Source organism: Xenopus laevis, chromosome 5L (genome assembly GCF_017654675.1).
Source record: "Xenopus laevis strain J_2021 chromosome 5L, Xenopus_laevis_v10.1, whole genome shotgun sequence".
NCBI classification, from domain to species: domain Eukaryota; kingdom Metazoa; phylum Chordata; class Amphibia; order Anura; family Pipidae; genus Xenopus; species Xenopus laevis.
Window position 1 is genome coordinate 92,557,398 of NC_054379.1, and position 12,536 is coordinate 92,569,933.

Below are 12,536 nucleotides of genomic sequence, written 5' to 3' on the forward strand. Positions count from 1 at the left end.
TTGAAAAAAATAAGCAAAAAATGCACATAGTGGATATATATTCTTTACCTTACACCTTTAAAGGACAAGGAAAGGTTTAATTACTGGGGTGCCAATTTTATAAGCATCCTCCAGTGATTATAATCATGAATTATGATCATAATAAAAATCACATCAGCCAAAGGACAATGTTAGTGAGTGTCATGTTGCCATCTTGCTTTCTGTCCCGGGGATCCCTACTGCTGCCCTGTGCTGTTTGCATGTGCATTAGTGAAAAGAGTTTGGCATCTAAGTTTAGTTTTAACTCTGGAATGTGCATGTGCCAAGGCATCCACAAGGATTACCTGGACTGGTGACAAGGTGGTGTGTGTCAGGGACTGGTACAGTGTTTGTGTTGCTGCTACACTCTGGCAAAATGTTGTTGCCATACTGTGTTTACTACACATTTAATGTATGGCTGCTACATGAAGAAAAGCACCTCCCCAGGCTGTATGTCACTTACAGTACGGAGTCCATGTCCAGATAGCCTCTGTTGTTTAGAAGATCTTGTAGGCTTCCTCCACTTGCATATTCCATCACAATGAAGGCATGCAGCTGGATAGAATTAGAAAAAGAAATCTCCTGTTACATAGATACCACTGCACAACAATATTAAAAGAAAACTGAATTCAATTAGTGACCATACATCCCCTCCCCAGGCCCCTCTCCTGAACTGCTGCAACCACATTCCAAGTGCAGCCCTGCACCCCTATACTCCTTAGGCATAGCTGAGTACCATGGTGACTGCAACGTTCTTCTGCTTCAATTCTGCTCCTTGGTGCTGATCACCAACTATGAGCATGTGCTCTGGAACCAGGACCAGATCAACCTCCAACCCTGCTGTGTAGCTCAGCCATAATAGGGCAGGTACAGCAGAATCAGACAAATTATCTGTGGAACCACAAGTCGGACCTACTCCTGTGTGAGGAGTGATGCATTATGCAAATATAGTTCTTGGGGTTTCCCAGATAAGGAATCTTTCTGTAATTTGGATCAACATTCTTTATCTCTACTAAATAATAACTTGAACATTTAAAAGAAAAACGAATAGGATTGTTTTGCCACCACTATGGATTTATGTTACGTAGTTTCCATCAAGCACAAGGTACTGTTGTATGATTACAGCAAAAAAGGAAATTATTTTTTAATTTTTCAATTATTTGATTAAAATGCATTATTTGGAGATGGCGTTCCTGCAATATTCCGCTTTCTGGATAACCGTTTTTTTGGATAAGAGATCCAATACCTCATTTGTAATGATGGGTGGATACAATGCCAAGGTGAACTATAGAATATTTTCTAGTCAGCAAACACTTTTAGTTCTTTTTCATGTATTCGAATAAAAACAGTAATTTAAGACAACTGCGGCAGTAACTAGGCCTCCTCTCAATCTGAACTCAGGTATAAATTTGCTGGGCCCTGTGAGACTCGCATAGGGATATTCCCCTCTAAAGCAAATTGTATGTTCTCTTGGCAAGAGGCCACTACATCAACACACCTCACTGCAATATAACACTTAATTGTACCTGTGTTTGGAATGCTGCATGGATGTTGCACAGGAAAGGGCATTTCCAAGCCAGCTTCATCACCTTCACTTCGGTCTCATATCTTTCTTTAAGCTTGATGTTCTCTTTCTTAAGGATTTTAATTGCCACTGGTTTCTTTCTGTTGGGCAATGATGCTAACATAACCTAAAAAAGAGAAGGGATAAATGATAGAAAACCATCACAATGTGCAAATAATTTAAAGTATTTGATTCTCACATTCGGATTTTATACAATAAAATATTTAATATCATAAAAATGATATACAGAATATTTAATTCAATAAGCAACAGAGATCCTCTGCCAACTGCTTTGCTCCACATAAATAATAAATAAGGCCTGCCATCCTGAGTTCCTATCAATAGGCATTTCTGTCTGACTTCTGATTTAGATCCAGGGCTGCCATAAAGGGGGTAAAATTAATTCCACAATCACAGGCCACTTTAGAGGTAGGACTTACCCAAGAATGGATAAAGGACAAAGACCAGTTTCACTAAACTGGAAGCAACTTAGATGCATTTCTAAAAAAAACACACAGGCACACCCACATAGAAGGGTTCCAGTCAGGCTAAAAACGTAGGCCCCTTTGGGTTTCTAAAGACTTATGGGGCAAAGTAAGTTCTAGTGACAACCCTGTATGGCCTTTACACCAGTATTTGTAGAAAAAAATAGATGATCAAACCCTGGGCCTTTGTTTTTGACTGTTAACTATAGGTACTTTATTTAATGGCAGATAAGTAAAACATGCATGTATTGCTCACATTGCCAAATGATCCATTGCCCAGCTCGTGATGGAAATTGTAGCTGGAAATGTCCAGTGGATCACATCTTTCTTTGTCGATGTGTGGTCTCTTCCAGGAACTTTCTCCTTCTGTTAGAAAAGAAATTCTGTTAATAATTTATATTATAAATATGTAATACGTATCTTATGGCCATAATCAGAACCGGAAGTAGGGGTTCCGCACATTTGGACTTTCCGCTTGTACGTCTGTGGGCGTTATGCCCGGCCAGGCAGCCTAGGGCCCCTTCCCGGGTTGGCCCGGCGATGGCCATAATACTGAGGATCTATTAATAAGAAACTGAAAACAAAATTTAAGGAAATATACACAAATGCCTCTTTTTCCTCACCAAGGAACAGGTGGATGTGGTATATAAAAGGTCTGGTCATAATCTAAAATTATACAACATAGTGATAACTGAAAGGAGAAGAAATGTCATATTCCACTTGGGGGTGCCAAATGTTAGGAATCCCCAAGTGATTGTATTTAATTACCTGACACCCTGGGCCAGTGCTCCTATCAGCAGAAACCTGCAACAGCCCGGGATTCTTCCAGCGAGCACCATGGAACGATCCTCTTCCGGCTTCTTCTTTCTTCTCGCAGGTGCGCGTGCACAGTAGATCGAAAGGTTGAGCTTTAACAAAAAAGCCAGCTATTTTGTTCTACTGCGCATGCATCTGCACCAGGAGATTTAAAGAGTGAAGAAGTAGGAAGATGATCGCTCCATGGTGCTCACTAGAAGAACCTTGGGCCAGTGCACTTTTCTGCTGATAGGAGCACAGGCCTGGGGTGTCAGGTAAGTCAATACAATCACTTGGGGGTGCCTAACATTTGGCTCACGAGCATGCTCATTTATTCTCAGCTCAGATTAGTTAACACAGCCTCCAGTCTAACAGCCAATGAAGAGATAGCATTGCTGGTTCCCATAGAAACTCTAGCTGGCTGATCATATTTTATTCTCCTAACCCACCTCTCCTGAGCTCAATTTAACCATTACAGTGCTCAAACCCAGCAGAATCTGTATAATTATTATCACTTACTTATAAAGCACCAACATATGCGGCACCACCATACTATTGGCTCAGGTGAACCCAAACAGCATAACAAAAGCAATGGCAAAGGATAGAACAAGCATAAAGGGAGACATTAGGTCAGAACATCTTGCCCATATGAGCTTACAATCTAGGGGTTATACTACAAATGATAGGAGAGGCACGGGTTTGCTTCAAGGGGAACTATAGTGAAAATGAAAATTTAATACAAGCTTCAGCATACTGAAATTAGAAACTTTCTAAATACAATCAATTAAAAATTCTGTACCATTTCTTTAATAATCAAGTTAATCTTCACTATCCCTCTCTCAGCATCTGTTTCTCTTTAGTCTTTCTTCATGCAGGAGTTGGTTGTCAGATATTCAGTTAGATCCAACGTATCTTATGGGGGGGGTCCTTTTTGCCTAGAAAATGTATTAGAGCTCACTCTATTAAAATCACTAGAAATCCTGTATCTCTACATGCAGAATTTGTGCAAAAGGCAGTTATTTTTTTAGTGTTTGTACTGGAATCAGTTATTTGAGTGAGCTCTAATACATTTGCTAGGAAAGGAAGCCCCCCCCCCTATAAGATATATTGGATCTAACTGTCAATGAATATCTGAACCGAACTGCTGTATGAAGACAGAATAAATAGAAACAGATGCTGAGAGAGGGATAGTGAATATAAACTTAATTATTTCAGAAACAATTCAGCATTTAATTGATTCGTATTCCAGTATGATAAAGCTTATATTACATTTTAATTTCCCCCATCAGTGTTGTACATACATAGGATTCTACTAGACACTATGGTAACCATTAGAAGGACTGAAATGGGCATCACAGCTCCTTAGGGAACAACACAGTAGTGAGAATAAATGAGGGATTCATAGGAAGGATCAGGATTTGTTGGCTAGAGTGATGAATAGGTATTGATAGATATATAGTCAGACAGACACAAGTGGATAACTGGAGGAGGCAAACTGTTTAATGCTAGGTTTAATGCTAGGCATTTGCAACTGTTTTTTATGTCAGTTATGGACCAGTGACAGCTTTCCCTTAGAGTGATTGTGCTCCAATGTCACTGTATCTAATACATTAAATACCATGTTACAGTCAGGCTGGGAATTTGCCTTTGCCAATGAGGTCAAAATATGATGTCCTGTGGCTAATAGCCATGGGTATAGGTAACAAGCTTGAAGAGACAGTTAGAGACAGTTACACTCTGTTATGGGATAGTCTGATCCTTTTTACCTTCTGCTTCATCCCTGTCGCTGCTTCTTGGTCTTTTCCACCTTTGCTCTTCCTTCTTCTCATACAAGAGCCTCTGTCTCCTCCTCTCCCTCTTCCTCCTTCTCCTCTCTCTTGCTCGCTCTGTCTTTTGGTGGGGTCTTTTGTTGTTTATCTCTGGGCTTTGCTCCCTCTTTCTCTTAACCCTCTCACGTGTTTCCATCCTGCTGTCCTCCTCAAGCTGAGATCTTATTTGCTTGATCATATTGATTGTAGAGTCCATCCTGGATAAGTTCTTTTCTTCTCACTGTAAAAAAAATCGCTTTGGAAGTCGCTCAAATCTCCAAAATCTCCAAATGCTGGTGCAGCACCAAAGACAACCAAGGGTCGTTGCAACCAACTGTTACTTTGCAAGGGATGATGGGTATATAACAGGAAGTGCGCATACCATGTGACCAACTGCCATTTTGCTGCACCTGAATGTTACAGCACATGTACACTGCAGCCCAGATGCAGATTAACAGAGCATAGTAGAATAGGAAAACATATCTGAGGAATAATTATTATTATTTGTTTACAGCTAATCCTGAGATCCTGGTATAAAATGATAAATCTTATATCACTACATCAGATGGGATCATAGAAAAATAAATTAGGAAAACAATATTTCCTATAGTATTTCCTATAGAAGGCAGTGGTGAAACATTCACTTTCATCCAGAGTTAGAAAACTCAGCAATTGCTTGTGAAGACTGGGCAGTGTTGTTGAGTTTAGTTCTCAGGGAGATGTCAGGTAATCCTATGGGTCAGCAAATGAACACAAAATGCTTTTTTATTATGTTTAGTATTCAATATAAACAGGCTTTTCTGAAAAGGTTTCAGTTCAGACTGCCATTATTATTTATTTCTGCCTACCTAGAAGGAGGAAGTGGAGACATGAATAAAGAATTCAGGTAACCTTCTGGCCACTTGACCCTAGTGACTGAGAGTGAGATGTAAGGTGTTGTAAATAATACCACTCTAGTGGCATAGTTTTTCTAGGGCGATAAAGGTTAGGTCAGTGACTAAGATCACTAACATGCGAGCATTATAGGGATGTTTAAAGTGGGCCCTGACAATTCTAAGGGTTTTGCAAATTTGCACCCACCAGGTTAGGGGATTGGCAGAGCCTCCACTTGCCACTCATGAATACAGTACAGCCAAATGCAGGTAGTGACATATTCATAGGGAACATTCATGTCTGTAAGACAATGTAGAATGGTGCAGGGCTGGGTGCAAGTGGCCACAAAACATGTTGATTTCCATCCATATTTTGCATATTTTCCGTCCCTATACTGTGTAAATGACCAATATTAAATAGATGTTCTTTAAAGCTGAAAATGTATGATTTAATCAATTATACAGACCAGTAGTACCACATTTTACTTCTTATGGGAAAGGTTAGCGGTCCTACATGACATCTGAGAGGAATGTATATTTAATCTGAAAAACATTACCTCATAAAACTGCACTCGGTAATTTATGTTTAAAAACAAGAGCTTTATTACCTAATGCTTCCAAAAGAAAAGGAACATTCATAACCTTATATGTAATTACAATGATTCATAAGGTTATATTGTACTTCCCCATTTCAGAAAACATCATATCCAAATAGTGACAATCAATATGCAAATTCATATTGTAAAATAAACCCATTTTTTTTGAAACTTGAAACATAATGATACTACAATTTTTTTAGGTTGCATATTGGAAGATGTACCTAAACAGCTTTATAAAAGTCACACTGCACATGACAGTACTAAAAGTTCCCAGCAGGAGACAACAGATGCCATTGCTACATGTACCAAAGGGGTAGGGGTTAGTCTCTGGCTGAATCAGTCATGTTGACTGGAGTTTTTTTCTATCTGTCCACATTTAGTTATTGTAGGAAACCTGAAGCCTGATATTTCTATTTATGGGACCCTGATCTGCAGAATACCAAGATACTGTATAATTTCATTATTTAAAAAAACAAGGTGTTTGAAAAACATTTTTTAATAAAATATATCCCTTGCATTCACTTCTTTGATCTTTTTCCCATCTGTAAAGCCTATGGTGTTTGGGCAAAGATTTGATTCTACAAAGAGAAATGAAACCATGCATTTTGTGCATTCTGAAATGAAAATGTAATTACTTGATACTAAAGTGGCCTGTAATGTTTTCCTTGTTCCTGTTTAACATCTGATGCTGAATAACATATCAAATTTAACAATTTGGAAGCAAAAAGATAAACCAAAAAAATAAAAGGAAATTAGAGAATTTGCAAACACACTTTTAACATATTCCATTAAGAAACTTTGGCAGATATCTTGCTTTTTTTTAAATTTTTTTTGTAGATTAGCTATAAAGATTTTAACATATTCCTTAATATAAATAAATAACAGAGACACTTTTTTACATACAGATTACAACTACTGGTTCTTTATCTTTTTCTTAAACGCTCCAAAAGTGCAATTCAAAGGCTCAGATTTACTAAGGGTCGAAGTGAATTCGAAGTGAATATTTGAATGGAAAAACGTTGAATTTCATAGTATTTTTTGGGTACTTCGACTTTGATTTGAAGTGAAAATGCTTCATCTATTCGACCATTCGATAATTTTATGTACTGTCTCTTTAAAAAATGTCGACACTTTGCCACCTTAAACCTGCTGAATTGCTATGTTAGCCTATGGGGACATCCTAGAACATATAGCCAACATTTGGCTAAGTTTTTAGAAGTCAAAGTGAAATCGTACGATCGTACGATTAAATCGTATTATTCGAAGTATGATCGTACAATGTTAAAAATCCTACGAATTCTACTTCGAATATCAAACAAGCCTATTCGATGGTCTAATTTCAAAGTTTTTTGCACTTCCAAATCTGATAAATCTGCCCCAAAATGTCTGTGCACCATAAGGTTTTCTCCAAATAAAGATCTCCCAACACATTTGAGTTATGCAGGTCACAGTCAACCCAAGCAAAGGTACTTCCAACCAGTGTGATATAAGAGCCAGTTAGCCAGGCATGGGGGCAGATTTATTTCAAATTTGAGATAGAGTTTATCAGCGATAATACATACTATATACAGTATCTATATCTATATATATATATGCATTGCTCCCCAACTCTTTTTAAATCTAAATATGGCTCACGAGTAAAAAAGGTTGGGTTCCCCACAATAGACAATAGCTTTGTTTAAAACGATTACTCTGTTGTGATGAGTTTCTCTACAAAATAAATATTCATTTTATCCTTTGCAGCCTTTATTATGAAAAGGAAAGTGCTTGCAAACTAAGCAACAAAATGATTGTATTTGTTTTTGTACTGCAATGCTGCTTGGAGGGATCAGAAAATGTAACAAGGTGCTACTCCTGTTATTAGCCGTCTGTGCAGAAGCATCTCAATAGAAAGATTGCCAGCACTTTCTCCCACTGAGGGGCAAATTCACTAAAAGACGAAGCACCTAACGCCAGCGTGAATGCGCATTTTCGTTAATTCGCCGATTCACTAACGGACGCTGGCGTAAATTCGCTAGTGTTACTTCGCACCATTACGTCTGGCGAATTTGCGCAACGGACGTAACTACTATGGGTGATAGGCTGAAAAAGATCGAAATTTTTTTTGGGGCTACCCTCCTTCCCCCCTACATTTCCTAACTCTTGGCACCTTAAATATACAGTGGGCACATGTGTAGGGCAAAATAAAAATTTTATTTGCTGTTTTGAAGGTTTCCCAGGCTTGTGTAGTGATGCTACATATACCTCCATTATAACTTCAATTTGGCGCCACATGCAAATTAAGCATCGCTAGCGTAACTTTGCTTTGCGAATTAACGCTAGCGCAACTTCGCAACCTTACGCTTCCCCTGAGCGCAACTTCGGATTTTAGTGAATTAACGTAGCGCTGGCTAAAATACGCCTAGCGAAGCGGATGCTGGCGCAACTACGAATCTTAATGAATTTGCCCGAGTCCCCTGGGTGTTATATTTTTATCCATTATTTTCACTGTGATCTGAGTGCAAATATATATGTTTTTTTTTCAAGCAGAAGCGACTTATTATCAAGACCCACAAAGAGTTCCTGTAGGGCAACTTGTAACTAAATTATTAGGGCTGAACCCCCGAATCCTTTACGAAAGATTCGGCAGAATACCGAACAGAATCCTAATTTGCATATGCAAATTAGGGGTGGGAAGGGGAAACCATTTTTTACTTCCTTGTTTTGTGACAAAAAGTCATTAGATTTCCCTCCCCACCCCTAATTTGCATACGCAAATTAGGATTCGGATTGGCGGGCAGAAGGATTCGGCTGAATCCGAATCCTGCTGAAAAAGGCAGAATCCCGAATCGAATCCTGGATTCGGTGCATCCCTACAAATTATTGTCCCAGACCAAGTGCCGACATGTTTAAAAACTGTTAAGGAATATCCATATGCTACTGTTAATCATAGTTAGCCAATGAAAATATCATCGTAATACAACTTTTGTAATGTTTCATACAAAACTTTTACTCGATAACTCTGACTAGCTAACATGGTACAACACCATTACCTGTAACATCTATAATAATTCATTAGCAGTAGCATTTGGAGAAGTGTATAATTTCTTTAAGAAACCCTGTTATACCACAGTTTAGAACTTTTTCAGTGATATGAAATAAATATAATTAATAATGAATATTGCAGTAATGAAAGTAAGGCACCTGTCTCAGAGATATTCTATAATTGTGCTCAGTATTGTCTCTTCTCATTGAAGATGAGCACCTGTAAAGAATTAGCTAAGATAATGAAGCCCCTGAGTGACAGATGGGCATTAAGATCTAAAGGGTTAAAGCAAGGGGACACAACAGTTCTAAATAAAATATGAGTGGCCACAGGCATTTTGCCAGATGCTATGAAGCCTGCTTCTGAAGAATACTCCCAGTGGCCTCAAAGTTGTTGCTTATTTTTGAATTCCTGGTTTGGAAACAATTTTTGGTTGAGTAAAAGTCAGGTGTACTGCCAAACAGAACCTCTTGTAGGATATTTTATTACGTATTCAGTGGATAGGATAACTTACAATTCAGATGATCTCATGTTCTATAGAACACATTTGAAAATGTGTTGATTTGTTAGTTTATGGAACTTAAGCCCTATAATCTACGCAAAAATATTGACCACAATATCAATATTGGGAAATATCTTGAGATGGTATAAGATAAGTCTATGATTGATTTCGCTCCTGAGGCACAAAATGTTTAAATCTTTTTACAATTATGTACTGATACAAATAAACTAGTACGTTTTTCACTCAACTGAGCTGCTTTGACTTTACTCCTGTTTGTGGCCTGGAAAGTGCCAGCCTGTTTTTCTGTGTGTTCCATGTATGGCTCCCTAAGTTGAAGGTGTGGGGCTTGAGCACCCGGACCCAACGTACAAAGTGGTAAGCAAGTACATAACTGATCTCTCTTTTGCTTTGTGTCATATAGTATAAGATTAAATATATAAGAAGGGATGCAAGAAGTCTAGTTTGCATAGAATGCAGAAAGGTGAGTACACTGGGACAGACTATCCACATACCACAAAGACTTTAATGCAAGAAATCACAGATAAGAAGGGTTAAAGAAAACAAAATATTCATCAGATCAGAGTTCTCAAATAAATATAAATAAATTGCCTTCTGCTATTAAGTTCCAGGGTTCTAGGAGTCTGTAATTTGCTTCTTGTCTTTGGGTGGAATGATTTTCACATTGAAAGGTATAAAGTATTCCAGCAGTGCCTGGGTATTCTTGGAGTCTAAGTGGTAGTCTTCTGATATTTTCTTAGCAGTCCAGGTTTCTGGAGAATTTTTATAGTTGTTGAGAAGTGTCAGTGCCTCAAGCACAGAAATCTTTCCTTTAGGAATACTCTCTACATCCAGATCCATAAGGGACTCTCGATTCACAGTGAGTTTTGGAAGTCTAAGCTCTTCTTGCGCAGATGCACTCTCTTTGGTTTGTACCTATTTAAATGGTTAAAAAATATATCAATATCACATTTCTTTATAAATGTAACAATTGTTGGCTTACTTGTTTTACCAAGCAAATACACTCGAGTTCCAGGGTTTTTCTCAATACATTCAAGGCGTGAGCTTGTTTTCTAAATTCACACAGCTACTTCAGGGCAGTTCCATCAGAAGTACTGATCAGATTTTCAATGCACAGTTAAAAGGGGCATATAACTGATATACTTACATAAATCCCTCTACATAATTCATAACATGCCATTTACTAATTTTAGGCACCCCCAGTGATTCTAATGACTTACCTGATGAGAAGAGGTTCGCTCTATGGTGCTTGCTGAGAAGTCATTATAATCACAATGATATAGCTACACTAATTCCTTTACACATTGTACAACATGCTGTTTATTACTTCATGTTTCTTCTTTAACAGAAAAACTAAAGCTTAAAGTAGAAGGAAAGGATTAATCACTCAGATGGGGGGGGGGGGTGTTAGGCACCTCCAGTGAATATAATTACTTTCCAGATACCCCAGTCTGGTGCTGCCGTTACTAAATAACTGCACTGTCCTACAAAGAAGTAGACTAAAATGCTGCACATTATTTTTTAAAAACTCTGTACCAGCCCAAGGCAACCCCAGCCCTTTAGCAGTGTAGATTTGTGAATTCAAAGATGCCCCGCTTGCTCCCCAACTTATTTTCTGCTGTTTCACTGCACATGCTCTGTGCTGCTGTCCCTTATTTAAATTGAGGGAGCAACAATATACTGCACATATATAATATACACGCACACAGCATGGACTTTATATTGGAAGAGAATTTGGTTCTGAAGTATAGTAAAACAAAACAAAAGAAATCCATCTTTTGGCTGGAGTTAAAAAAAAAAAGAAGGCTTAAATAACTTTACCTCAGAAGATGGGTCACTGGAGTCAACATAAACTTCTTTCAGCCTTGTCAGAAGCAGATTATCTTTGTTACGGATTTTATCTTCAATGTCTGGGTGATCTGATTAAAACAGAAATGCACCCCAAATAAATATTATTCAAAAAAATCAGCAATAAAGGATCCCATTTGTTGCATTTGCAAACGATTGCCATTTAGAAGTCAGGAAGGAATTTTTTCTCCCTCTCAGGCAAATTGGAGAGGCTTCACGAGTCGTGACCTCTAACCACTGAAGTGAAGAACTACAATTCCCACCATGCATTTCTCTCACATCCCATCTAGTAAATGTTTTAGAATATATAATATAAAAAAAAATTCTGCTCATAAAAAAAAAAAAAAACACAAAAGCAGTGAGAATGCCAGAATTAGGCTGCTGTGAGTAAACATCTCCCCCCCCCCATTACTCACGTGTTTTGGTTGCCCTCAGTGCATCCTCTGTTTTCGGGTGGGAGGGTGCAGGCCTTGGCTTCTCCTTGCCAATAAGCCCATGAGCCCGATTTTCAAGGTTAAAGTTGCGGAGTGCTCGTGTTAAGTGTAGCCCCATGCTTGTTCAGAGCACACTCACTGACACAGCGTGCCTGAATATCCTCCGTCTGAACATGAAGCCAAACTGGCCTGACGATTTCCTGGTTGAAGCACATAAGGCAGCCTGTAGGGGCGCGTTGCCAGTACAAAGGTTGAATGTACGGTGTCCATTGTAGGACAACTTCCGTCATTGTGCTACATGCGTTCTCCCTTTGTCAAAACTCCTGCATCCCTAATGATTCAACTTCCACAACGTGCTTTCCAATAACTTATCCCTCATCTATGGCATCACCTCCTGCTACATACTTCATGCACTCCCTTACATCCACTATACTCCATGCCTCCTTCTCTATACTCCAGCCGTCATTCATCTCAGTTGCGGAATCCAGAGAATTAACCCTCCTCCACAAAATCTCAACTGTGTTCTATCCGTTTTCCTTAGCAGCTTTAACGCTGGGTGTATTTCATC

The 12,536-nt window shown here is 38.6% G+C and overlaps 2 protein-coding genes and 1 long non-coding RNA gene across 3 annotated transcripts in view; 1 reads left to right on the top strand and 2 right to left on the bottom strand.

The window, feature by feature from the left end:
• LOC108705643 overlaps positions 1–12,536 on the top strand; it is a 182,613-nt gene that overhangs the window by 43,806 nt on the left and 126,271 nt on the right. The gene's annotated exons all lie outside the window — the stretch shown is intronic.
• Positions 57–2,772, bottom strand: LOC121393737. The gene is made up of 3 exons (XR_005961303.1): positions 2,324–2,772; positions 1,545–1,709; positions 57–573 (listed from the first exon to the last, which is right to left on the bottom strand). It is a non-coding gene; the product is annotated as an uncharacterized LOC121393737 (long non-coding RNA).
• LOC121393730 (NADH dehydrogenase [ubiquinone] 1 alpha subcomplex assembly factor 4-like) lies at positions 9,384–12,205 on the bottom strand. Its single transcript, XM_041563087.1, has 3 exons — positions 11,951–12,205; positions 11,508–11,605; positions 9,384–10,601 (listed from the first exon to the last, which is right to left on the bottom strand). Exons 1-3 carry the CDS (start codon positions 12,084–12,086, stop codon positions 10,302–10,304), a joined length of 534 nt encoding a protein of 177 aa, XP_041419021.1. The 5' UTR covers positions 12,087–12,205; the 3' UTR covers positions 9,384–10,301.